A 26,503-nucleotide genomic window follows, 5' to 3' on the forward strand; every position below is an offset into this window, starting at 1 on the left:
TGCCGTGCCATTCCCTCGCAGAGCGCCCGAGGCGCACGCAGGGCTCGGCTGGCCGCCTGCCCGCCCGACGGCGGCCCACTGACCGGCGCCCGCTGCCCGCAGGCAAAGCGTGGAAGGAGCTCAACGCCGCGGAGAAGCGGCCCTTCGTGGAGGAGGCCGAACGGCTGCGCGTGCAGCACTTGCGCGACCACCCCAACTACAAGTACCGGCCGCGCCGCAAGAAGCAGGCGCGCAAGGCCCGGCGGCTGGAGCCCGGCCTCCTGCTCCCAGGCCTGGCGCCCCCGCAGCCGCCGCCCGAGCCCTTCCCCGCCGCGCCCGGCTCGGCTCGCGCCTTCCGCGAGCTGCCCCCGCTGGGCGCCGAGCTCGACGGCCTGGGGCTGCCGACGCCCGAGCGCTCGCCTCTGGACGGCCTGGAGCCCAGCGAAGCCGCCTTCTTCCCGCCGCCCGCGGCGCCCGAGGACTGCGCGCTGCGGGCCTTCCGCGCGCCGTACGCGCCCGCCGAGCTGCCCCGCGACCCGGGCGGCTGCTTCGGGGCTCCCCTGGCCGAGGCACTGAGGACCGCGCCCCCCGCCGCGCCGCTCCCCGGCCTGTACTACGGCGCCCTGGGCGCGCCAGGCCCGTTTGCCGGCCCGCTGTCGCCGCCGCCCGAGGCCCCGCCGCTGGAGGGCGCCGAGACGCTGGGGCCCGCCGCCGACCTGTGGGCCGACGTGGACCTCACCGAGTTCGACCAGTACCTCAACTGCAGCCGGACTCGGCCCGACGCCGCCGGGCTCCCGTACCACGTGGCGCTGGCCAAACTGGGCCCGCGCGCCATGACCTGCCCCGAGGAGAGCAGCCTGATCTCGGCGCTGTCCGACGCCAGCAGCGCCGTCTACTACAGCGCCTGCATCTCCGGCTAGGCCCCGCCCGTCCGCTCGCAGCCTCCCGCCGCCGCCCGCCGTGATCTCTGCTCCGCCCTGTCGCAGGTGTATGTCAGCGACGTGCAGCAGCCCCCTAGGAGCCGGTGACGTTACCGGCCTTGCGCCCCGCCGCCCCTGCCACCTCCCAGGCTTCCGGGCCACCTCTGGGGACTCGGGAGGGTGACTAGGGTGGTTCCCACACGTCGCGGGCTTTCCCAGGAAGCCCAGGCCTAGGACCTGCTGGCTGGCCCCACCAGGGTTAAGTTTTTGAAGCGCCTACTCCTTTTTTTCAGTATATTTTCTAGAATCAGATTGTATTTTTTACTTTGCCTTTTTTTTTAAATACGTAATACAGTATATTTAATTTTTAATTAAACTTTTAAACTTTTCCTTCTGAGGGGTTTCAGTGATCTAAAGCGTCACTGTAGCAAAGGCTTTTTCAATGCGAGAAATAATGACGTTTGTTCGGAGCCGGGTCCCCTGGGCCAGGAACGGCGGCCACTGCTGCCAGAGAGCCCCGGGGGCCGTTGCTCCCCACGCTGCCTCTCTGGCTGGCAAGAGGGAGAGCAGCTCCCCCAGCGAGCCCTGGATGCGCCCTTCCCTCCCACTCTCCCCACAGCCTGACTCCCGGTGGAAACCCGTGGCACTGGTCCATCCTCCCGGGACGCATGCCCGGACCGTGGGTGGGAGGCGTGGGGAGCCTCCACACCACCCGAGGCCCCCCGCTCCCCTCTTGTGCAGCCCCCGTTTTAATTCAAGCCTATTGGGGCAACGACAGCAGTCCACACGTCCCCGCCAGGGACCCTCATCCTCACCTCCTCCTTAAAACTTCCTCCCCGCCCAGAGACTGCTCAGAACCCCCCCTCCTGCACCACGCCACTCCCACACTGCTCCCAGAGGTGAGTTGTCTAGCCTTGTCCGGAGACATGGTCGACGACCAGGGCAGGAGGTCCCAGGCCTCACATCTCAAGACCTCAACTCTGAGGACCCATCACAGTAGGCCTGTGCCCCCTCCAGGAGGACTGGACACCCGCTTTCCACACTGACCCCTCGGTCTTCCCTACCCCTGCCGAGCAGCCCCCTCGCTGCATGATCCTGTGTGTTCAGGGAAAGTTGGAATAATCACCCCCAGAAGCGAACCCCTGCACGCTCACACTCCCCAGGGCCAAGGAGGTCTTCTGCACCAAGAGGAGGGGTTATGTGTCTCCCTCTTGGGGGAAGAAACACGTCCTGCCCCCCCACTCCCCCCAGGCAAATGCCCTGAGGGTGGTGCAGCTGATCCTCGCAACCCCAATGTGGAAAAGCCACTCACCAGTCTCCCCTCTGAGAACATGGGTGTCTCTAGTTCTGCATGTGTGTGAGTGACACTCCCGGGGTGGCCACCTACATGGGGACTGCATGTGTGGCACATGGACATGCAGCAAGCCTGGGGCTGGATATGCATGTGCCAGTGTGTCCATACATGTGGGCCCACTGCCTGGAGGCAGTGAACCAACATGAGCCCCACACCTCAAATGGTGGAGCGAGGGGGCTGCCCCTGGGTCCCCTTCCCTATGCCATCAGCAGCAGAGCACAGAGAACTCAAAGGGGCGGAGACACACAAAAGGGGACAGGAACAGATAAGCTGAGGAGGGCAGGAGATGTACTCAGAGGTGTAGAGAGATGCACCAGATTGTGGAGGGACAGAGGGGGACAGGGGAGCAGCCCACGGGATGCTGAGGATAGCGGCCACTCCTCCAAAGCACACAGCAGGGAGGCAGGGAAGCCGAGGCTGAAGGGGACACAAACAGGGTGGTCGCGTCCAGCCACATTTGGAAGGCGGGGCTCTGAGGCACCAATGCTGACTCTTCCTGGGCTCGTGCAATGGAAGAAGTGCACACCACCCGTGAGTGTGCAAGCCACACCCAGCTCTCATGTCACCAACTCCTGCTCTGGGCCACCCCATGGAGCCCCGAGTCAGCAGGCCCAAGGAGCATACCCTTCCGTGGGAATAGCTTCAGCCAGAGGGTGACCCAGCAACCAAAGTCCGCAAGTGGCAGCTTCAGGTGCGGGACCATCCGCCCCCCAACCAGGGCAGGAGACAGAAGATGGGCATGGTCTGTCCTGCTGCCCAAATTCCTGTGAGCAGCCCCCTGAGTGCCTCCCTGCTTAGGCTGGGGCATCTTCCCTCCGCACCTATCCCAGAAGCACCCACAGACGCACAAACAGGAGTGCTAGACAGACAGATAGAGTGACATTCTTACCACCAGGACACATCCCCCTGTGGGCTCCTCACTCCGTCCCACCCCAAGGGTCTGCCCCTCCAGGTCAACAGAGGTGGGGAGCAGCACAGGCCCATTGTCTGTGGGAGGAGGGGACAGACTGGGGTGCTCTGGAAGCTCCTGCCCCAAGGGCCAGGGTGGGAGGCCAGTAGGGGGGCCCAATTTGGCAGGCGTCCCAGCCCAGTGGCTGGAAGTACCCAGGAGCAGGACCAGAGGGGACATGGAAGGGGCAAGGTCAGCTGGTTACAGCAGCAGCTTCTCAGCAGCGGTTGGCAGGTGCTGGGGGTGGGTGCGTCTCACTGCAGGACCCTTCCCAGTGCCTTGCCTGGGGAAGCCCCCTACCCCCCAAGAACTGAACAGCCCTCCTAGGCAAGACCATAGCCCCAGGGCCAGGTGGCTCCAGGCCTGGGCACCAGCTGCTCCTGCCGAGTCAGGCCTTAGCTCCTGGAAGTCCGAGGGGCCGGCCTGGCACTAGCCACAGCTCCCCTCGGCTCCACTGCCTGGACCCTGCCTGTCCCCGGAGTGACCTGGGTAAGGTGTCCATCCCACCCCAGCAAGTAGCCAAGGGCAGAACCAGAACCTGGGGGCTGCGAGTAGGTGTAGAACACCCCTCTCCCCAGCAGATATGGTCATCACCTTGGACACCCTTGGGGACACCAACACAGCCACACACCAGATGAAGAGACACACCTGACTCCAACAAGGCTACGCTGGGACAGGCAAAGCGGGCAAGTGTGTGGGGGACCTAAGTCTCCCTCTCACTCAACTGGACAAACACCCTAGAAAACCCAACTGCTTAACTTACATTCTACAAAACCTACGTAAATTTTTTTTTTTTTTTTGAGACAGAGTCTCACTCTGTTGCCTGGGCTAGAGTACCGTAGCATCAGCCTAGCTCACAGCAACCTCAAACTCCTGGGCTCAAGCGATCCTCCTGCCTCAGCCTCCTGAGGAGCTGGGACGACAGGCATGTGCCACCATGCCCGGCTAATTTTTTCTATATATGTTTTTAGTTGTTTGGCTAATTTATTTCTATATATAGTAGAGACGGGGTCTCGCTCTTGCTCAGGCTGGTCTCGAACTGACCTCGAGCGATCCTCCCACCTCGGCCTCCCAGAGTGCTAGGATTACAGGCGTGAGCCACTGCACCTGGCCCCTACATAAAATTTTAAAGTGTACAATTCAGTGGTTTTGATATACTCACAGGGTTGTGGATCATCACCACTATCTAATTTTAGAGCTCTTTTTTCTTTTAAAGACACGAGTTCTCGCTGTGGTGCCCAGTCCGGCGAGCGGTGGCTCCTCACAGGCGTGGTCAATGCCCTGCAGCCTGGTTCCAGCTGTCCTCCCACCTCGGCCTCTGAGGAGCTGGGACCACAGGCACAGGCCACCATGCTGGCTTTAGTTTTAGATCTTTTTCATCACCCCCCAAGACCTTTTACTCCCCATTCTTCCCTGCCCCCTGCCCCTGGTCTCTATGCCTGTTCTGGACATTTCTTACAGATGGAATCACATGACATGTGGCCTTTTCTGCCTGGCGTGGCTCACGGAGCCCTGTTTGCAAGGTTCGTCCACATTGTAGTGTGTGTCAGAACTTCCTTTTGGGCCGGGCGTGGTGGCTCACGCCTGAAATCCTAGCACTCCGGGAGGCCGAGGTGGGCGTATTGGATCATTTGAACTCAGGAGTTCGAGACCAGCCTGAGCAAGAACGAGACCCCATCTCTACTAAAAATAGAAATTGGCCAAACAACTAAAAATAGAAAAAATTAGCTGGGCAGGGTGGTGCGTGCCTGTAGTCCCAGCTACCCAGGAGGCTGAGGCAGGAGGATCCCTTGAGCCCAGGAGTTTGAGGTTGCTGTGAGCTAGGCTGATGCTACGGTACTCTAGCCCAGGCAACAGAGTGAGACTCTGTCTCAAAAAAAAAAAAAGAACTTCCTTTTGTGGCTGAATACTATTCCATCCTTGTATGGACATACCACATTTTATCCATCTACTCATCAACGAGGGGACATTTAGATTGTTTCTACTTTTTGGCTAATAATGCTGCTATGAACATTTGTGCACAAGGTTTTGTGTGAACGTGTTTTCCTTAAAATTGCAAAAATTTGTATCTCTAATGACCACGTCTTAACAAGTGGTTGAGGACCTTGACCCCATACGCTAGAGTAGCTGACCCCCAAAGGGGAGTCCAGAGAGGCTGACCTCCAAACCCAAACAGTCCCCCAAAACTAGAGCTGTGCAGGGACTGGCTCAATCCTCTACCCGGCCCACCCACCACTTCTGCCCAGGCTGGGGCGGAGCAGCCCCTGAGCAGGCTCCAGTCCACGGTCAGGAGAGGGCCGTGGCCAAGCGTACTGGGGGACAGTTCCCTGCCCAGGACCCGGGGAGGGCAGGGTGGGGGCACAGGTTCCTCCTGACTGTGTCTCTACGGGTCTGCCCACCACCAGGACCTGGGCTCCCAGGGAAGCTCCGTGCGCCACGACCCCGCCCCGTCTCCCACGACCCCGCCCGCCGGCGCGAGAAAACAGGAAGCAGCGCGCGGCGGCGGCGCTGCGAGTGCAGGAAGCGGCTGGCGGGCGCGGCGCTTATCTCTGGCCGCAGCCCCGACCCCTGGCCTCACGCCGGGCAGGGGGCGCCCGGGGCGGCCCAAGGACAGGGCCTGCTCACCTGGCGGGGAGCCCTGGCCGCCTCTTCCCTGAGCCTTGGCTGTCACGATGGGCTATGGGGGGAGGCTGCAGGGCCTGCGACAGGACTCCACTGAGCCAGGGGTTGTCCCCCCTCACACAGGAGCGGAGGTCCCGGCGACAGCGGGAGGTGGCCCAGGAGCCAGCATCCGACCCCAGGACATCCCCCTCCCCCGCAGCACAGCGTGCTGCTCTGCCCTTCCCCCAAGGCCTGAGCACCCCATTTCCCCCCAAAGAAGGACTCACTTCCCCCAGCAGGTGCGAGCTCCCTGCTGGTGCTTCCCGGATTTTAATGGGGAGGGGGGAGCAGGGAAGAGGGAGCCATGGTTGTTTGTTTCTGTGTTTACCAAGCTGGGTCTTTTCCTGGGGAGGGGGCAGGATGGGGGCTGTCCCTGGGCCTCCCCAAGGGTCTTGAAGGACACTGACAATGGGCCCCAGCACCTGGCACCACCTCCCCCCAGTGAGTGTGTGCTTCCTGGTGTGGGGGACTTGTTTGTTTCCAAGTCAGCCGCAGCTGGAGCAGGGGCTCCTTGCACACTTCAAGGCTCCAGAACGCACAGGGCCAGGCATCCTCCAGGTCTGGGAGCAGGTGTTTCCTCCTGGGATCTCTCACACGCTCCCCTGCCCTCTCCCCAGCCGCAGACACAGGTCTGTCCTGTCCTCTCCTGGGCCTGGGCATGGCCAGCAGACAACACCCGTCTTTCCCACCTCCTGCTCAGCTCAGCTGAGCCCAGCACAGTTGCGGGGGCAGGTGCTGTCACCTCTAGGGAAGGAGAGGTGCAGGGCAAGAGAGAGGAACATGGGGGGAGGGGGGAGGAACACACAAGTGGCAAAGACAGGATTAACTTTTGGTTCTGCTAATCCAGAGACTAGTTTGCTGGGTGCCCGAGTTCCAGATGTTCTTTCAAAGGCTCCCAGTCTGGGGAGGCCGTGGGACCCAGGCTCCCTTCAAAGCCTGCCCGGCCCCTCCTCTCAGCACTGCACGTGGGAGGGCCTGGCTCCTGGGCTGCGGGAGGTTGCACAACCACGGCCAGTGCCCTGCAGGGCCCATCTGCCACCCTGGCACGGCCCCCACCTCTCTGGAACAGCTGAGCCCTGAGAAGGCGAGAGGATGGGATGGGACATTGCTGTGTAGGCCCCCACCCAGAAACATGTTTTGCAGAGGAAGCAGCAGGCTCGGCCACGCAGGGAAAGCACCACCAGTTAGTCCATGGACATGCAGGCTGGTTCTCGGGGTCTGCCCCTGTGGCCCCACGACGGTGCCTCTGTCCCCATGCATGAGTCTCTTCCCATCTTTGGGTTGGTCTGCTCAGTTCCAGCCAACAAACGTATATTGAGCAGCTCGTGGTCCGGCCGGGGCCAGGTGCCTCCGTCCTCACGGAGCTACAAAGGGGCTGTGGGGAAGCATCCAGCTGAGTCTGGAGCGAGCACCTCAGGGTCCCAGCAGGCACCCGCAGCCTCCCTTCTACTCTGTGGCTCTTGGTAGCTCTGAGCCTCTTCGTGGGGTCTGCACCTGCCCCCAGACCGAGCCTGGTTGGGATGTGCCCACTCGGGACAAGCGAACTTTGTCCCGGAAGCCCAAAGCACAGCCTGCTCCCATCCTACATGAGAGAGGACCCACAGGGCCAGGACAGGGGATTCCTACCCATCCATGTGGTCCTGGCCCAGGACTCAGGCGTCCACATGTGTTCCCCCACTCCGAGGCCTCCTCCTGCCCCCCAGAGGCTGTGGTTTCTGTTTGAAACTTTCTCAGTGGTGGCTGGTGGGGGGCTGTCCCTGTTGCCCACCCACTTCTCCAGCCTCTGATTGCTCTGAACAGCAGGAATGGAGCACGGTGGGTGGGAAGCAGACATGGAACAGCCCAGGGGGTCGTGCCCAGGTGCCAAGGAGAAGAGAGTACTGCTTGCCCCACCGCCCCACACCGGGGCAGGTGCAAGGGCAGGAAGCCAGCTGGCCCTGGGGAAATGGGGCAGTGGGAGGCTTGAGGGAGGGCCTGTCCCCTCCTGCCCCTGGGTTCTCTCACGGACCCCCAACCCCCAGCTCAGCTGCCCCTGCCAGCCCTGCTTTGCTGCCATACACCGTATGTTCCCAACCATGCTGGATCTTTTTTCTCTCTGCCTGGACCCCTGGCCATGCCCCAGCACGCCGAGATGCGAGCCATGCTCAGTCCATGCCCGTGTCTCCCAAGCTCCCTTGAGTACCTCGAACACACCGCCGCTCCCCGTTGGCACTGCCAAAGCTCAAGATGAGGACCCACCCAGGTACTCAGGCCAGGACCCTGGGGCTGCCTGGACCTCCCCTCACCCCTTCATGCTCAGGACCACCAACGCCCTGGGACGTACTGGGAGCCACAGCCCCTCAGCCTCACCTCACCACCCCCGTCCTCATGCAGCCCCCCCAGTCCACACAGCCACAGGAATCTCTGCGCATGCGGACTCCAACATCCCTGTTCCACTGAAGACCCTCCACTGCCTGCACTGCCTCGGGGTAAGCCAAGCTCCTCCCCCATGTGCTCTGACTCCACTGGGGCCCCTGCACCCTGCCTGTCCCCTTCATCCCTCCCCCACCTGCCCACACGGCCCCCCTGGAGCACGCAATGCAGGAACTGGACCCACTAGGTGCATGTGCTTGGTATGTGGCCGGGGAGACTGCCAGGAGGACTGAATCTGCAGGTGAGGCAGGTTCTGAAGTCCAGGAAGCTCAGCTCCCCATCCTCTGGGCAGGGAGCGCATGGCGGGTGCCCTGCTCTGATCCTGTGTGATTTGAGGCAAGTCTTGAAACCGCCCCGTGCCTCAGTTTCCTCATCTACAAAACAGGGACAGTGGTTCCTGTTGCGCAGACTAAATGCGTTAACACACATGAGGGAGGAACCGTGGAGAGTGGAGAGCAGGGTCAGGACCAGCTTCTGTGGTTATTTCTTGCTTGTGCCGCTGGCCTCAGTGCCTCCTGGGCCCCTCTTTCTGCGGGGGGATGGGTGTCAGGTGTTCTACTTGCTCTATTCTATGCAGCTATGGGTGCGGTTAGTCCCACACCCTACCCGGCAAATGTAGGGTTCCAGGGACCAGACGGCAGATCCGGGCCGGCCTGGCCAGTCCTGCAGAGGGGGCTGGGCCGGTCCCTGGAGCCCAGGCCCTGGCCACCCCTCCTGAGGCAGCAGGAAATGGCCCTGCCGGGCTCCGGCTTCCCTTCAGGCCTGTTTCCTTTATCCGGTTGTTTTGCTCCGAATTCGCCAAGTTCAGCCTTCCCCTCCCCTCCATTTCCACCCCCTCCCCCGTCAGGTCCAAAGTGGAGCAGGACGGATACATGACGTTTTAGGGGCCCCAGGAGTCCCCCGCCCCCAGCCCAGAGCAGACCCAGCCTGGGCCGCGTCCAGCGTCCCGCGCCCGCCCCCTGCTGCCCAAGGCTGGGAGGGCGGCCTCGCCTCTTCCCAGGTGTGGCAGGAGTGATGCTCCCCCCGCCCCATCGAGGCGCAGACCCGGAGCGGCCCAGGGCCCGCAGCCACGCAGGCGAAGGGAAGAGGAACCGGGCCCGCAGCACCTGCTCCGTTTATTGAGGTCTCGCTCCGCGCGTGGAGGGCGGGCCACCTCCGGGAACCAGCCGTGGCCGGGCGGGGCTCCCTGCTCCACATCCTGGGCCCCACGGGGAGCGCGGGCTGCGTCCAGGGAGGGGCTGAGGTCGCTCACAAGACGTCAACAAAACGAGGATCGTTTCCAGGCTCTGCCGCAGCCCCGCTAGTTCTCCGCCCCGCGCAGGGCCCGGGAGGAGCCGCGCTAGGGGGCCCCGGAGGCCGCGGCGCGCAGCGCGAAAAGCTTCTCCCAGCAGGTGGCGACGGCGTCCAGGGCGCGCAGCAGGAGCTGCCTTCGGCCGCCGCGACGCTGGGCCGGGCGCGTCTCCAGCCGCCGCATCCGCTGTCGGGGACCGGGCGGTCAGCGAGCGCGCACGGGCCCCGGCGCCCACCCCCTGGGGAAGGCCGTCGCAGCAGGGCCAGTGGGTCCGGTATGAGCCCCCAGGCCGTGGAGCCAGGAGAGGCGCAGCGGCCCGGTGGGGTCGGGGGAAGGTTTGGACTGGCTCACACCCAGGCGCGCACACCTGGCGCGGCGTCCTGCAGTGGCGCCGCATCACCGCCTCGGTGCGCACAGCCACGGTCCACGCTGCTTTCTCCAGGGCCCCGCGGCGGCCCCCGGCCGCCGCCCCGCGCAGGGTCCGACCCAGGGACGCGATGGACAGTAGGATACTGTGCTCCTGGGAAGGGAAGAGAGGAAAGCGGGGGAGGGGACTGGGAAAGGAGACCCATCTGGAGGCCCCGAGGGAGGGGCAGGCGGGCGTGGGTGGATGGGTGCGCCTTGTCCGTACCTTCTGGGCGCCACAGGAGGCCGCAGGCCGTCCCTGCCGCCCTGAGCCCCCAGCTTCTGTCAGGTTTTTCCGAACGAAATGGAGGTGTCTAGAGCCTGGCGAGATCCCTTCGGGCCCGGGCCCGACCCACCTCATGGCGGCCTGCAGGTCCTCGAAGATGACCGCGCGATAGTGGCGGAGCACGTCGGGGATGCTGCAGGAGTAGAGCCGGGCCCGGCCTGGCGCAGTCCCCACCAGCAGCGCCAGCAGGAGCGCCCAGAGCACAGACCTGGGGGGGACCTGGAGGAGACACCAGGTTGGCCTCCCAGCACCGGGAGCAGCCCGGCCTGCATTTTGGTTCAGCCACCGTAGAAGGCACACCCCATCCCGCCCCCCGGGGATCTCAGCTGCATACGATGGAGCTGTCACAGCGCAGCAAGGGCTCCAGGCACAGGCCTGGCGGGATAAATCCGAGACAACAGATAGGCCTGCAAACCAGACAGCTCCATGCTCTGTGCAAACATTTTCAGGGTGAGTGATGAGGGGCTGGGGAGGCCACTTCCCTGAGACCTAAAGAACCCCCTAGGAGACAGAAGGGACAGGTCCAGTAGCAGGAGGGCCTGACACTGTGGTCTGCGTGCCAGTGAGGCCAGTAAGGCACGGTGCCCTCACGAGACTGCACAGGGCAGGGCCCACCTGGCTCTGCACAGCTGAAGTGGGGCCAGCTCTTAGTGGGGGTGCAGCAGGAAGTCTCCCCAGTACAGCCTCACTCCTGGCCGTGGTGACCCAACCCCACGGCTCCCAAACACACTGGTCCCCTCGGTGCCCACAGCACAGGCTGCATACGTGGGAGCTGGGGCAGATCCCACCACCAATAGCTCGTTACAGTCAGCTCACAGAGCAGGGAACTGGGGTCTCCCTGCAGCCCCGAGCCAACTGAGGCAGGAACAAGGGCTCAGAACTCCCAAGCCACATACCCTACTAGAAGGGGAGACCTCAGGAACGACAGGGGAGGAAGGGGGTCACGACATCAAGTCCCAACCAACAGTTGGAACCAATTTCAAAAGCCTCCTGTGCCTGCAAGCTCCCGCCCACCCACAGCAGAGCAGACTGCCCCCAGGTTCCCAGCCACTGCAAAGGGGCCAGTCCCCTCAACCTGCCCAGGGCAGAGGCAGACGGCCAATCTGGGGCTGGAAAACTAATCATGCGAACCGACCAAGATGACAGGACTCGGCTTCCCAGCCCAGGCAGGGGAGCCAAACAAGCAGCACCCCAACCCTCACTAGAGCTGAGCATTTAAGGGGGGTCCTGCCCAAGCATGAAGCAATGGCTGGAAAAGCAGACGTGGTTTGCTGTGGCCCCCTTCTTGGAACCTGCTCCCCCCAACACACACTACGGCCAACTTGGTGAGTTCTAGAATCGCCACGTCAGAGGTCACAGAGAAAACAGAGCCTGACCCCTGCGCAGGCCAACTGGCGTTGCTGAAGGGACATCCAGCACCTGCTATGCCCCAGGTAGGCAGGCTGGCTGCCCAGGGGGTCCCAGAGGTCTTGTCTGCACCGCCCCCCCCAGGGCTCAGCCTCTGCACCATGAGGGAGGAAAGGGTGCCCAGCACCAGGAGACGCCCTCCCACGGCTGCCGGGAAGGCCAGGGCACTCGCACCCACAGTCGGCCTCTGCGATGGGAACCAACAGGGGATTTCCCAACGGGGCACAGGGGGACAAGCAGCGTCTCCTGGGCTGTGCTTGCTCCCAGCCACTCAGCCCAAGTAAGCCCCCTCCCCAGAGGCCCGCAGCTGCTCACCATAGGCCTCTAGGGGTCTCGCGCTCCCTCACTCCCGCCAGCGGGTCATGCACATGATCCTGGGGTCCTCAGATGGGGGAGTGCTGCCACAGCAGGCCCCACCGCCAAGGCCAGGCAAGCCAGCAGGCGGCTTTTGAAGTTGGCTCCTCCAAGCAAGAGAGGGAGGGAGCAGGAGAGGGAGGAAGGGCCAGCAATCTCAGCCCTGCCCCCTCCCTCTCCCCACCTCCTATCCAATCGCTTCAATTAATGTGACCCTGGAGCCCGGCAGCCACCTGTCCCAATGCATCCAGGGCTGCTGTGGGTCTCAGATTAAGTCGCCAGCCCCAGGGAGACCCTGCTCTGTCAAGGAGTGGGTGGGGGTGCCCAGTGGGCAGTGCAGGGTCCAGTGGTGGGGGTGGGGAGCCAGGTGAGGCTGGGGCCTGCCTTAGTGGCAAGCACTGCCTCTCCCATGGACCTGGCTGACAGGTAGAACCTCATGGGCAGGCCCTAATGCTCGCCCCACAGCTACCAGTCCCTGCACCCTGATATTCAGGGGGTCCTGTCCCAGAAGGTTCTCAGATGTGGGACTTCCTAGAGTCTCACCACTGCTGGGCTGAGGGGGTCTTTCCCCAGGGGAGGCCACACCTGCCGCGCCAGAGTGTCCAGGTGTGAGCACTGGCCCTGGTGGACGGCAGAGAAGATGCCGCACAACAAGAGCAACACTGGAGCACACCCGGCTGAAGGAAAGCTGAGGCGTGCTCCCTCGGGGAGAGAAGCTGGTGCTGCACACAAGCACAGCCACATACGAAGGTAGCCCTGTGAGATTATAATACTGGGCCGGGCGTGGTGGCGCCTGCAGTCCCAGCTACTGGGGAGGCTGAGGCAGGAGGATCACCTGAGCCCAGGAGTCTGAGGCTGCAGTGAGCTGTGATCGCACCACTGCGCTCCAGCCTGGGCGACAAAGATTATAATCCTGTATTTTTACTGCACTATTTCTATGTCTCAACACACAAATACTTTCCATTGTGTTACAGCTGCCTACAGTATTCAGTGTATCACACGCCGTCCAGGCTTGTAGCTGCACCCTACAGCCCAGGTGTGCAGCAGCCCAGGTGTGCAGGAGGCCATGCCACCTGGGCTTCGCTAAGCGCACTCACTCTGTGGTGTTCACACAACAAAATCACCTAACAACGCATTTCTCAGAACTGTCCCCATTGTTAAGTGACATGATTGCAGTTTGACCACCTCGAAGTATTTGAGAAAACCCCCACAGATGAGTACAGGTGCTCTGGAACATTCCAAGGGCCCTGCAGGAGGCCTCATCAGAACGTGGCTCGACACGTTCTTCTCCCTATGACTCCACGACACCCACCGAGCATCGACCCACTGGGCCCATGATGGAGGTGGTGCCAAGAAGCCAGGCCCAGACGCAGGGCAGAAAAGGCCCCCAGCAGCCCTGGGGGCTGCAGCCAAGTCACTGCCCCTGCCTGGGCCTCAGTTTCCACATCTGTGGAGGGACGTGCTGGCTTTCAAACTCCAAAAGCTGTAGGTAGGACTCATTCTTCAGAGTAAATTCAAAGACTCCCTCGTGCCTCTCTTCAAGAGCGATCAAAGGAAACTCTTAAGTTTCAGTCCATGAAGCTCCGGCAGCCACTCCCCAGGAGGGGAGGGAGGATGGACTTCAGATCCAGACTATTCCCTTGTGAGCTGGACCCATCCCAGGTCACCTGTCCAGCACTACCCAACCAGCAGTTCCTGACCCCACGCAGGGGTGGCTGGTCCTTTGCCCCTGGGCTGCCCACGTCAAGGTTTGCAGAACCACAGAGGTGGGCCCCACCCCAGGTGCTGATGGCGAGGCGAATGCTCCTCCAGTGGGCACTCCCCATGGCTCCCCCAACCTGGGCCATTCTCAGCTGTCTGCACAGGGCAGGGGCCACGAGGCCTAGCACAGGCCCCCGAATGCGGGAGGTCTGAGCTGTGGGTCTGAGACTGGCCACCATTGTGGGCCCTGCCATCGGTACCATAGGACACACAGGGCCCTTCTGGGGCTACTCTCTTACAGGGAACAAGGTGTCTAAGAACAGGGTCTCAGCCAGCTGCCAGCCTTCTCTTCGTCCCACCTGATGGCACCTCCTGCTCCCCGGACGAGCTGAGAGACTGTCCACCCACCCGCCCACAGCCTCTGGACCAGCCGTGACCTCCAGCCGGATCTCTCTCTCCTCCATGGCCTACATGCCCCCTTCCAGGAGGCTGGCTCCCGAATGAACACCCATGGATTCGAGGTCTGAGGAAGTCCTTTATCCTCACACAGCTCAAAGGCTGAAAAGCAACCAAGGCTCCCAGGTAACACAATTTTCAAGCCAGAAATGAGAACAATTGCAAGTGCTTTAGGATAAAATTGCTGATTATAAATTGGCAAAAAGAAATTCACCTGCAGAAGTGAGAAATCCTCCTACTAGTGACGTTTTCATTCCACACACACCGGGGGCCTGTCAGGTGTGGAGAGGCACCCCCAGGTGGAGGTGGGCTCTGCTGTCTGCACTCAGGCGCGGAGCGGGGGGCAGGGGGCAGCTGTCCTAGATCAAGACGGGGGAGGTTCCCCGCAGGTGGCAGCGGGGGCTCCCGCCGGCCCCTCGGTGCTGCAGTTTGGTTCCCACGTGCTTCCCACGTGCTTCTGACCTCCCGTCTCTGCAGACCGCGACACGGCCCCCCCCACTCCAGCTGCTCCCACGCAGGGCTTTTACCTGGAACGCCGGAACCCCACCACCACCTCCACAAAACCTGGGTGACTCCTGGCTGGGTGGTGCTCCCTCTGAGACACAGGCTGTGGGCTGCGGGGGCTCCACCCACACCAGGGCAGTCACAACCACCCCAGGACAGTGGGAGGCCAGGCTGGGGCGGCAAAAACACAAGCCAGGGGAGGGCCCCAGAGAAAACCAGCAGGTTGCCAACCCTGATAGCTACATAAAAACTCTTTAATGAAGGAGGACAGCTTGGAGGCCTCTCCCCGTCTCTGCCAGGTGCCGCTGCAAGGCCCCACCCCACGGACACGGGACAATCAGAAGGTGTTCTTGATGCGGCCGGCCACCAGCACGAGGATCTCCCCGATCTTCCTCTGCCAGTTGGCGATGTCCTTGGACACGGCACACCACAGCTCCCCGTGCCGAGGCTCCGCATTCTCACAGCGCTTCCTCACCTCCCCCTGTTGCTCCTGGGGGCACGCAGCACTTCAGGCAGGCTCCTCCCTGGCTAATCCCCGACCCTCACCTGCCCCCACGCAGACCTGGCCCCAACAGCACCAACCCCAGTATGGGGGGCTGGGGCTCAGGCACATTTACCGCACCAGGAGGCAAAGTTGTCTTTTGCTTTCAGGTGTGCTCCTCCAGACAGCCCCTCCTCCTGGGGTGTGTGGACCCCTCCCCCAAGTTAGTGTGACCCCAGCCTTGGCTCCCAAGTCTGTGCCTCACACAAGAGCCCACGTCCACCCTCTCTGAGTTTACCAGATTCAACACGGTCCGCTTACCGCTTCCCAGGGAGGACCCCAGGACAGCCTGACTGCACCCCAGTCCCTGTGAGCAGCGGGGAAAGGGGGCTGCTGCCCAGGCTTCCCCAGAAGGCCACCCATGGGCGGAGGCCCCAGTCACAAACAACTCAGTAAATGTGCTAGTAGGCCACTGAAAATGGACCAAGCTTCTAAATTTCAGGGTATGGGGCCATAGGCTGTAACCAAAAGACAGTGGTGGAGACAGACGCCGCCTTGTGAGGCTGTGGGGCCCCTGTGCTCCATCCCAGCCCGTGCACGCCCCTCAGCGGGGCCTCACCTCAGTGCCGTGCTGCAGCTCGAACTTGTAGAAGAAGGCCCAGGCGTCCCCCAGGTCTGAGTCGATCTTCACAGTGCGGTGGAACCACTCCCTGGCCTTGGTGATCTTCCGCTCACTCCAAAACAGCCTGTTCCAGAAGGAGGGTGGTGGAAACGCAGAGTAAGTGGCCACAGTGCTCCCAGGGCCATGAGCAGTGCTGGGACGGCGCCAGGGTGTTCAGCGCCACCCTCCTCCCGCAGCCCAGGAAGGCTCAGGGTCGGGCCTGGGCCACCTGGAAACTACTCGAGGCTTGCTAACCTGAAGCCATCCTTCAAGTGTCTGACCTGATTGCTGCTTAAAACAAAGAATCACATACAGAGTAAGATTTTCAAACTCCTTAAAATTATTATTTTTCTCTGGGTCAAATAAAAGGAGATGAAACTAAACCTGACAAAAAGTTAAATTAAGACTTTGAAGTTTCAGCCTGCTCCTTAGTAAGATACCTGCTGGATCACTCCGCCCCTGCAGCCTCCAGCAACAACCCCAGAAAACCCTAAGATGACGGGCGCCCGGTCACACTGGGACCCAGGGACCACAGCACACGGGCCCACGGTGCCCGCCAGACACAGACACCTGAAAAACAGGCCTGAGAAGGACCACGCTGGCTGTTAGGGTTAGGGTCTGCGTGGGCCCCTCACCGCTGGAGCAGGCAGCACAGTGGAGTGCTGGGGTCCCCGACAGGCTGGGGCTCTGTTGCTTCCACTCACCTCCCCATCACCAGAGGCACCGCGGCAGACGGAGGACACGACTAAGTCCTCCACTCCAGGCAGCTGTTTGGCCTGGTCTCAGTTACCAAACGGAATAATTTCATGCTGATAACTTGATTGTTTTTTAAGCCTTGTAGTATTCTTAATTGCTTGGTGCTAGATAAACTGTGATTTAAAGAGCACAAACCCAGATAGCAGACACACACAGCACTAGCTTGGGAGCGGCGAGGAGTGACTTATTTACCTTAGCAGAGCCTTTTATGAGGTTTTATGGCTGCCCTATCAGAGTGTCACACAAAAGTCACTCGGAGCGGAAGCACAAAAGCAGGACCCAGGGAGCCCGGGCAGACTCGAGCCAGACCACAAGAGACCTGTCTCCTGCAGGGGCCGCAGGCACCACAGAGGAGGTGCCCAGGCAGGACGTTGAGAGCCCCAAGCCCAGGGGCAGCCACACCAGACCTCCAGAGACCAATTGCCTGTCCCTGGGGCTGCTGGAGAAGGAAGTCTCAGCGCATCACCACGCATGGCATGAGGCACGCACGGGAGCTCCTGGGGCCAGACACACAGCCCCCGCCAGGCAAGCCGCCGTCCTGCACAGCAGCCTCAGGAGCCCAAGTGGGGACCAAGGTTCTTCCTGACAACCCCTTGCAGCCCCCCAGTCACCTCCCAGCCTCCTGGCCCACCACACTCAGGTCTGGCTCTTCTCAGACCATTTCCCTCTTTCTAGGAGACCCTGTGAGTCAGGGTGGCTCTCAAGGCCCTGCAGGCCCTGGCCCAGCCACACCCTTGTCCCACACCCCACACTCCACAGGCCTTGGCCTGCGCTACGCATGGACAGCTGCACCCTCTGCCACTTGGCCACATGCGCGGCCCTTCCAGGTTCCAGAGGTGCATCCCCAGGGAGCCCCCAACTCGGCACCCAGCACGCCAGTGTCAAACACACGGTATGAGGTCCCCACTGGCCACTTCCTCCCCTTCCAGCCACACACTGCGAGAGATGGCCCCCGACAGCCGTCTCCACACCCCCAGGCACACTGATCAGGTCCAATCAACTGGTCTGGATTTTCTGGGGTCACAGAGCTGAAAGCATCTGATTTGTTGCCCTAACACAATAAAAACAAATTTCTTGGCTAAAGCCCCTTGCATTCTGTATGCTTACTATTTAAACTCGGTGCGGACCAACACGAGCAAATTTATCCATCTCGTAACCCAGGCCACGTGCAGGTACAAACTGAAAAGTGGCGGACACAGAGAGAGCAGTGCCCCGCAAGAAGCAGCCAGAACAGAGGAAGGGCCAAACACACCCAGGGGAATCCTCAAGAGAAGAAGGACCCAGGGAGCCCCAGAGAAGGCCCCCTCTCTACAGGGGGTTTGGGACAGAAGCCCAGGTGATGCTGGCAGCACACGTCACGTGGTCTACTCTGCCTGCAGACGCCACCCCAGGAGGTGAAGGCAAAATCAACTCATCACAGCAGAAGCCGAGACCAGGGAGCCCCCCCACCGTCCCCAGCACCTTCTGGACAACCAGGGAGAGGCAGGAAGACACGGGCAACCCCATGAGTACTCCTCACTCACTTGGCCACGGCCAGGAGCACATGGGGGTCGTGCTCACACTTCTTCAGGGCGTCCACGCTCTTGGTCTTCCTCTGGGGCCTTGCCTCAAGGAAAATGGCTTCAGACCACAGGATACCTGAAATTCAGAAACAAACATCTGCACCTCAGCTCTCACCCCTGGTTTAAGAAACGTGCCCAACCTACACAGGCAGCCCTGAGGGGCCTGCAGGCATTTTAACCCCGGACATCTCAGACCGCGGCTGGGGCCTCCCACACTGCGAACAGAGCTTGTGGCCGAGAGTTCTGCCCACACAGCTGCCCACGGAAGGACAGCAGCCCGGACAGCACAGACCCGACAGCCTGCTGGGGGCACCTGGGCTGGAAGCAGCATCTACCTGTAAGGGTTCATTCCTACTGACTCGGGAGTTTCACATCTCAGCATTTACCGTAACAAAACAACCAGAAATACTAGTAAAGACCCATGTAGAAAGACAGTCAACTCAAAGCAGTATCAGATTAAAAACTGGAGATCACCTAAATGTCCAACGGTTGGCCAGCAGGTGAGGGGTGCATCCCTGACACATCCACACAATGATACGATGCCACTAAAAACATTTACTTTTTTTTCCCCCCCACGAGACAGAGTTTCACTCTGTCGCCAGGCTGGAGCGGTGGCGTCATCATAGCTCACTGTGACCTCAAACTCCTGGGCTCAAGGGATCCTCCTGCCTCAGCCTCCTGGGCTGGGACTATAGGTATGCCACCATGCCTAGCTAGTTTTTATATTTTTTGTAGAGACGGGGTCTCACTATGTTGCTCAGGGTAGTCTGAACGCTTGGCCTCAAGAGGTGATCCTCCTTTCTTGGCCTCCTAGCATGCTGGGATTACAGGTGTGAGCCACCACACCCAGCCACATGTATGTCCTTGAAGATTGAATGAGAATATAAAATTTTCACAAAATTTTTAGCTTTAAAAAAAAGATACAAAATTAAATACATAATATGCCTTTAGCTCTGCACAGTAACACGAAGTGCAATAATACAAACAAGCCAAGAATAGTGATCCTAAGTAGTGGCCTGTAGGTCATCTCCATTTCCTCCTTTTTCCTCCAAGTTTGTTTATTCTGTATTTCCATTACTTCGAGTAGAATAACAACCCTAACCCTAACCCTAAACTTCAAAAGAAAAATAAGTGGTAGTGCTTCAGAACACAAAATCAAATTCTCCCATGTTGAGACCAGGAATTGAGTTCAAATGTCCCAGTGACCAAGTGTAGCTGAAACACCTGGCTGGAATGACTCACACGCTCCCAGGAAAAGCCACTCCCAGCCACGTCTGGGAGACTGGGAAGCACCCCTTACCAGAGTTGGGGCACTCCTGCAGCGCCTTGGCCATGAGCGTGTTGGCGATGTTCTTCAGCCCTGCACGGTACTCCAGCCGCACAGACTCCAACCTGAGGAGACATGCCCAGGATGCACAACAGCCACAACCAGCAGCACAACAAACCCAGGTGGTCTGGTAGCTTCTGGGAAGCCTTGCCTGAGAGGGCCCCAGACCCAGTCACAGCAGCAGCTCGAATTCCGTTCTGCAGACAGAGCTCGTCCTCCAGAGAAGCAAGGCGCCAGTGCCCACATCCCGCCAGGCCCACTGGCAACTGCCCCATGGCGAGACCTCCGACCCTGACATTGCCCAAATGCAGGCGACAGCGGCCAGAACAAGCGCAGGCTGCACAGGGAGACCACGCGCCACGCGAGAAGCACCAGGAGCAGCCCGTGTCCGGCAGCACATGCCATCTGCGCCCGGTAAACGCACACTCTCTGCTCTCTTAGCTTCATCCTCTCCTCGTCCCAGGTTGTCATTAGCCCCTCGCTCCCCCAGGTGCCCTCATCAGAGCACAAGTCAAACAGCATCAGACCATCTCCAGGCCTGTCCCAGCATCCAGACCAAACTCTCCCATGGCAGGAACCGGGATTCCTCATGGCCAGCACCTGCCGCCCCCACCCCCAGGAGCCCAGAGACGATGCCCAAAGACTCCCAAGCAAGCAGCCGGGGGAGGACAGCCCCCAAGGTAAGCTGGACCAACAGCCCAGGCTGCCCAGAACCCTAGGACTCACCACAGCCCAGGATTCTTCGGGTTCTTCAGACGAGACTTCTCCAAAATGGCCCGTGCCCGGGTAAGCTGCCCAATCTTCTCCTCCAGCCGAGAGAGCAAAAGCCACAGGGGTGTGGAGTGGGGACATTTCTTCAACTGCAGCCAACAAATCAAGTAAAAGAGGAGCTCGGGTAGTGTCTATGAAGGACTGAGATGGCTGTGGCCGGCTTCTCACCTGTGGTGAGAGCACCTCAGGGCTGCCTGTGTCCAGGGAGAGATATCGCTTCATGCTCTGCATGTGGGGTTATGTGCATGCTTGTGCTGTGTACACATGCATATGTGTGGGGTTATGCGCATGCTTGTGCTGTGTACACATGCATATGTGTGGGGTTATGTGCACGCTTGTGCTGTGTACACATGCATATGTGTGGGGTTATGTGCACGCTTGTGCTGTGTACACATGCATACAGGTGTATACACAGCAGCCTTCACTTCAGGCGTGCCATATCCTGCACTGCCCGAGTGCAGCTTGTGTGTGCACCTTTGCAGAAAGTGCAGGACTCAGAGCAGAGGACCACGCCCCAGTCCAGCATCCACAGCCCGTTAGCTGGGGACTAGCAAGGCCCTAACCACCAGCCCCAGTCCTCCCTAGGGGTGAGGGGCAAGGGCCCGGGCTGCAGCTGAGGCTCACCCCTTGGCTGTAGGCCTCCCGCGCCTTCTCCATCTGCCCCTCCTGCTCTTCGATCTGCCCCTTCATCATCCACAGCTTGGGGAAGTCCTCATAGGGCCGCAGCGCCTCCTCGCACAGCTCCTGCGCAGCCTCGATGCCACCTAACACCCACTCCAGCTTCACGGACTTCATGAACACCTGCATGGCAGACGCACACCGTCACACTCATCCTCAGCACCTCTACTCTGCTCTACTGGGCGCGCTTCTGTAGGCCTCTCACAGTTCTTTGGTGTGCACAAAGGGTGGGGATGAACACAGGAATACGTTTTAGTCTGGGGACAAGGAGGCGTCCGTGCTTGGCCCAGCTTGCCTGCTCGCATCTCACCCCTCCCGTCACACATGGGCCAGGCTCAGGGCCACGTGCACACGCCCCGCACCCAGCTCACCCGGGCGGTGGGTGCACTGCTCCGCGCCTTGGCCAGCAGCCTCCGGGCCCGCTCGTACTCGTTGTTCTCGGACTCCAGCTTCACGGCCGCCAGCCAGATCTCCTCGCTGTTAGGGTTGGCCTGCAGAGCAAGCACAGCCGCGCCCGCGGAGTCAGAGCAGGACCTGCGCTCGATCACACTTAATCAAAAGCAGGCGCCCGGAACCAAGCTGGCCTCGCTCTGCCGCAGGACTGGTCTGGCTTGAGCCCTTCCTGGGCTAGGAGATGACAGAGCAGACCTCAGCCCAAGGACCCAGACTTACCTGGAAACACACATGTCCATTTCTCTCTGGTGCAGAGAGGAGGCCTCCGCAGCGCTCACACAACGCTGGCAGCTACCAAGCCATCCTCTCCAGGATCCACCAAGACCCTCTCAGAGCCCCTGAATTGGTTACTCACATCCTACACATGTGCCCCACTCTTTTCCCTAAGCCCTCTGAAAAGGAACCAGCCGTCCTGGTATGTCCGTATGGGTAGGACAGAAGGGCACCCAGCGTGTCGTCCTTTGTGGAGAGGGCCACACACAACCCAGAGTCCAGTGGACACGCAGGCAGTGCCCAGACTCATCCTCACCTGCACAGGGGCCCTCTGGCCGTGGGCAAGGGATCACCTGGACAGGCAGCAGGCACCAGGTGGATGGAGGTAGCACTGCAGCCGCTCGGAGCAGCAACGTGTCGCTCTAGGGTTTTCTCTAACAGGCAACCGAGAGAAAAAGGCTAACCCCAGGCCAGCCCCTTCTCACGGTATTTACTTAAGGACGGACAAACTTTATGATGTTAGCCTGGGTTACAATAACAGACTGACGTTTATACAGCATCCTACAGTTTATTAAAAAATATGCTACAAAACTATTTGACTGACACCCACAGTGACATAAAGCATTACGGTATTGTACATAACAATAAAAACAAGGTGCTCCCAACACTGCACACCTTGTGACGACCAGGCACTATCCAGCCTGCGGGTGCAGCTGCTTGAATGTGGCTCCACGTGCTCACAGGGCCCTGCTGGCACAGGCAGCCCACGTGCAATCCTGGGTTCTGTGTCCTGGGGTATCTATGTGGCCACACTGAGTGGCAGGACCAAGAGGTAAGTGTCCACTAACCAGGCCGTTTTTCCTGTTCTCAGCCCCTCAAAGCCTAGGGCCAGCGCACCCTGACTACAGCACGTGCCAGGCACGTGCAGATGGAAATTCTCCGGCACCAGCCGGCGCTAAGGCCAGGGTCTGTATACACAGATGACCCTCACCCACCTGGAAGGCCAGAGCCAAGATGCTCCTTGCTGCGGGCACATCCCCCGCCAGCCACTTGGACTTGGCACCCATGAGCCACAGCACCTCCGCTTTGGGGCAGTGGGCCACGGCTCTCTGCAGCAGCGCTTCCAGGGACTCCCTGCAAGACAGAGGGCCGTGGTCACCAGAGCCAGGGCCATAAACCAGAGCACTCAGAGTGTGCACGGCCACGGTGTGGGCATGAAGAGACAGTTACTGCTCCAAAGTTCGACGCTATAAATGATTTACCAGATTTTATGATGGGGAGAGTGTGGGGAAATCTTCTCTCTCCATAAAGGTCCTAAAATCAACTACCGAGGAGGGTTCCACAAAGCAGCGCATTGTTTGACTAGCAGAGCCTGATAGAGGAACTGCACAAGAGACCCTTTTACAGCCGTGTGTCCTGGAGGCAGTGATAACTCCAGGGTCTGGGACAGGGGAGGCCTTTTCATCTTGAACCACAGAGTACACCCTGGATCCACCAATAAAGATTATGACCCCAGGTCTATTCTTCTGGCATCCAAAAAATGATCTGATTGGAAGAAAATGATTTTAGGTCACTATCGATCAAGACGACCGCCAGCCCTGTGTATCGGGTGTGATGCCCTTAGACTCTCCTGCGGCCCACTGCCCCATGGACATATCTGGCACCAACGGCCCCTCTAAGCCTCAGCTGAGCGCAGCAGCAAGACGAAGTGAGCACGCGAAGTTGTACCGCGTGGAGTGAGGCCTGACGGAGCACCAGCCCCGGATACGGCCTCCCCCGCCCCTCTGAGCCGACCGCAGAGGACACGGGACGGTGGGAGGGATCTGCTCACTGAACCAGGGGTCCAGGGCAGCAGACCCGGCTCCGGTCTCAGCCCATACCCGGCACCACCCTGTTTTGCACTTACACAGCCCCAGGTGACCTTCTGCAGGGTGAGCCATTGGGGTCATTTCAAAATGTCCCCAAAGGAGTTGATTCTGAAACACCAAACCAGCTGGCAGGGGTGGGGAGAGGGAAAGAGCTTCGGCAGCACACGTGGAAAGACACCCTGAAGAGACTGAGATTGAACAACTCCAGAAAAGGACTGAAACAGGGGCCCAGCAAGCCCAGCTGCAGCCCCAGCGAAGCCAGCACGGCCTGTCCCAACCCAGCACAGGGAGCAGTGCCCGAGGGCTTGGGACGGGACTGATGGGGTGCTTGGGGACACCCTTAAGAGCTGCCCATTTAAAACAAGAAATTGCAGCGCCTAATTTAATTAACATTTATAGCCAGTAAAGCAGACCCAAAAGGCTTTTTCAATTAAAGAGTACAATTAAAGAAAACTGCTGCGGACCTCCTCTGAGCATAAAAACCAGCCAAAACTCAAAGCCGGCAGAGCGTAAATGGAAAACACAGATGCTGCCCTGGCCACTGCTGCAGGCGGTGTGCGGACATGAACCGTGCCGGCCCCAGCCTTCACCAGCACCCCTGGCACTCCCTGCGCCACAGGGCACTTGGGCAGGCTCCCTTGATGCCCGAGGTTTTCTACTATGAGACAGCGATAATCCTATCACAGAAAGGGCTATAAAGGCAGCTCCAGTGAAAAGTCCTAAGTGTCATAAAAGCTGCTGCCCCCATCGCTGGAGAGGGCCAGACCTCAAGGGTGCCCTAGTGGATTTGCAGGGACGAGGCGCTTAACGTGAGTGCTGAACAGATGGGAGCTGGAGGGTTAACTGGCCCACGGGGCGGGCAGGTCCCACCACGTACCTGGTACCATGGTTCTTCTCGAAGTAAGCAGCTCGCAGCCACACGCTCTTCTTGCTGGGGAACACTTGCAGGGCGTAGGCGTAGATGGCTCGTGCACACTCCAGGGCATTGTGGGCCACACACTGAAGCACAGACAGACATGAGAACGGCGGCCCAGCACTGGCCGCAGAACAGGGAGCGTGATGCTCTCCCCAGCCTTGTGTGATTCTCAGTCAGGGCATCTGCCAGAAAGTGTGCAACACTGGTTGATCTAATTGGAGTACAACCCAGGACAGGGACACCCGAGGATGGGGACCTGGACACCAAAACAGGAGCGTGTGAGGCTGCCAGCTGGCCCCTCAGCCTGCAAGAGGAGTCAGCACAGAACACCCGTCACCACTGCAGGCAAGTGAGGCGCACACACGCTCATGCGCCCCGCACGTGGGGCTATGACCGAGGCACATGCATGTATGTGCACTCGCACACACAAACGGTAACTGCAAAGCATGCACATTGGTTCCTTTTTCAGAAATTAGGTGTAGTATATATTTTACATTATAAAAGTTACACTAATTTGAAATTATAAGAGACCAGTGAATACAAAAAGAAACAAAAAACCCATCCACGCAAACAGAGCTACAATAAACCCTGTTCTACTTTCTTTAAATTTTATATTTCTATACTCAAGAGTGATTTTAGGATGGGCACAGTGGCTGAGGCCTATAATCTCAGCACTTTGGGAGGCCGAGGCAGGATTGCTGGAGGCCAGGAGTTCAAGACCAGCCTGGGCAATATAGCAAAAACTCCGTCTCCACAAAATACTTGAAAATTAAAAAAATTAACTGGGCGTGGTGGTGCACACCTGTGGTCCCAGCTACTCAGGAGGCCAATGCAGAAGGATCACTTGAGCCCAGGAGTTTGAGGCTGGGGTGAGCTGTGATCGTTCCACTGCCCTCCAGCCTGGGTAACAGAGACCGACCTGTCTCTTAAAAAAAAAAAGTGATTTCATTTCTTGGTTAGCATCAAACAACAAGACAAGAAAGCCAGTCACCATTTGCAGTGATAAAATATCCAGGTGTTAATCTAACTGATCTCTCACGATGGTCGTGACACCCAGAGGCTAGAACAGGCTCAGAAATCTACTCTCACTCAGCCTCACACTGGACAAAGGCACTGCCCTCCACACTGAAGATGCAGGAAGTATTTCTGCACCAAGAAGAGGTTTGTATCTGAAGGTACGTGAAAGGCCATTAGGAAGTGGGACAGCAACAAAGTTTTGCAACAGTGAATGTCAAAACGGTGTGGACTTGGACTGGCAGCTCACAGCTATCTAAGCCCCCACACAGGGAGGGCGCCGGGCCACCCAAGACCACGCCCAGATGGAGGACAGTGAGCCTCCCAGTGTTCAAGGACTCCCCGCATGGACATGGGTGCCGGGAAGGAACAGGAGCAGGGATGTAACTGGGGTCTCCTCACTCAGACCCCATGCCTCTCAAGTTATAGAGCCTCAATCTGACTCAGCCGCCAGAGAGCAGGAAGGGCCCTGCCTTAGGCAATGTGACCACACCAGGAGTACCTCAAGGGGTCAGGGGAGGATGCCAGTGAGGGCCAGGCCTGGGCAGAGCAAACTGGTCTACGTCCCTCTCTGTGACTTTTGACCCAAGTCCTGGGGGTCAGTTACAAAGCCTTTCATGCCCACCATGGCCTCCTCTGATCTTCACAATCACCTGAGAATGGCTTTAACACCCCATAGGACCGAGAGACCCTGCTCAGGGTCTTGGATGTGGGGACAGGTCACTCCCTGTGTGGGAGGACACTGAGAGCGCTCCACACTTCCGAGCACAGAAGACACTAGTTCTTACCCCAGCACTACAAAGCAGTGTGAGAAACAGCTGTGCTCCCCCTAGTATATGTGAAAAAGACAACAAAAAATAAGAGAAAAACTAAAATGGCTCTTGGTGTCTACGCTCTCATCACTTGTTCCCTACAGGGTGAGAGCCCCACAGAGTTTCCAAGGCTGTCGAAAGCAATAAAGAAAATAACAGAGAAGCAAAGCATTTAACTTTGCATTCAAAATAAAAGGGCTTTGGCCGGGCGCGGTGGCTCACGCCTGTAATCCTAGCACTCTGGGAGGCCGAGGCGGGCCGATTGTTTGAGCTCAGGAGTTCGAGACCAGCCTGAGCAACACAGTGAGACCC

The 26,503-nt window shown here is 59.6% G+C and overlaps 2 protein-coding genes and 1 pseudogene across 2 annotated transcripts in view; 1 reads left to right on the plus strand and 2 right to left on the minus strand.

Moving 5' to 3' along the window:
* The window catches only part of SOX18 (SRY (sex determining region Y)-box 18), a 3,914-nt gene extending 3,001 nt beyond the window's left edge, over positions 1-913 (plus strand). The window contains exon 2 of the mRNA XM_012654543.1: positions 22-913. Coding sequence (XP_012509997.1) covers positions 22-899 — 878 coding nt within the window. The 3' untranslated portion in view covers positions 900-913. The remainder of the gene's footprint in view (positions 1-21) is intronic.
* Positions 914-9,118: 8,205 nt separating this feature from the next.
* Positions 9,119-14,183, minus strand: LOC105818514 (annotated as a pseudogene).
* A 539-nt stretch (positions 14,184-14,722) lies between these two features.
* The window catches only part of PRPF6 (pre-mRNA processing factor 6), a 36,550-nt gene continuing 24,769 nt past the window's right edge, over positions 14,723-26,503 (minus strand). The window contains exons 13-21 of the mRNA XM_012654596.1: positions 24,327-24,448; positions 22,577-22,715; positions 21,287-21,406; positions 20,862-21,038; positions 20,193-20,326; positions 19,440-19,531; positions 18,101-18,215; positions 15,780-15,906; positions 14,723-15,169 (exon numbers count right to left, since the gene is read on the minus strand). Coding sequence (XP_012510050.1) covers positions 15,017-15,169; positions 15,780-15,906; positions 18,101-18,215; positions 19,440-19,531; positions 20,193-20,326; positions 20,862-21,038; positions 21,287-21,406; positions 22,577-22,715; positions 24,327-24,448 — 1,179 coding nt within the window. The 3' untranslated portion in view covers positions 14,723-15,016. The remainder of the gene's footprint in view (positions 15,170-15,779; positions 15,907-18,100; positions 18,216-19,439; positions 19,532-20,192; positions 20,327-20,861; positions 21,039-21,286; positions 21,407-22,576; positions 22,716-24,326; positions 24,449-26,503) is intronic.

This window comes from Propithecus coquereli, unplaced genomic scaffold, assembly GCF_000956105.1.
Source record: "Propithecus coquereli isolate 6110/MARCELLA unplaced genomic scaffold, Pcoq_1.0 Scaffold442, whole genome shotgun sequence".
In the NCBI taxonomy this organism is placed as follows: Eukaryota; Metazoa; Chordata; class Mammalia; order Primates; family Indriidae; genus Propithecus; species Propithecus coquereli.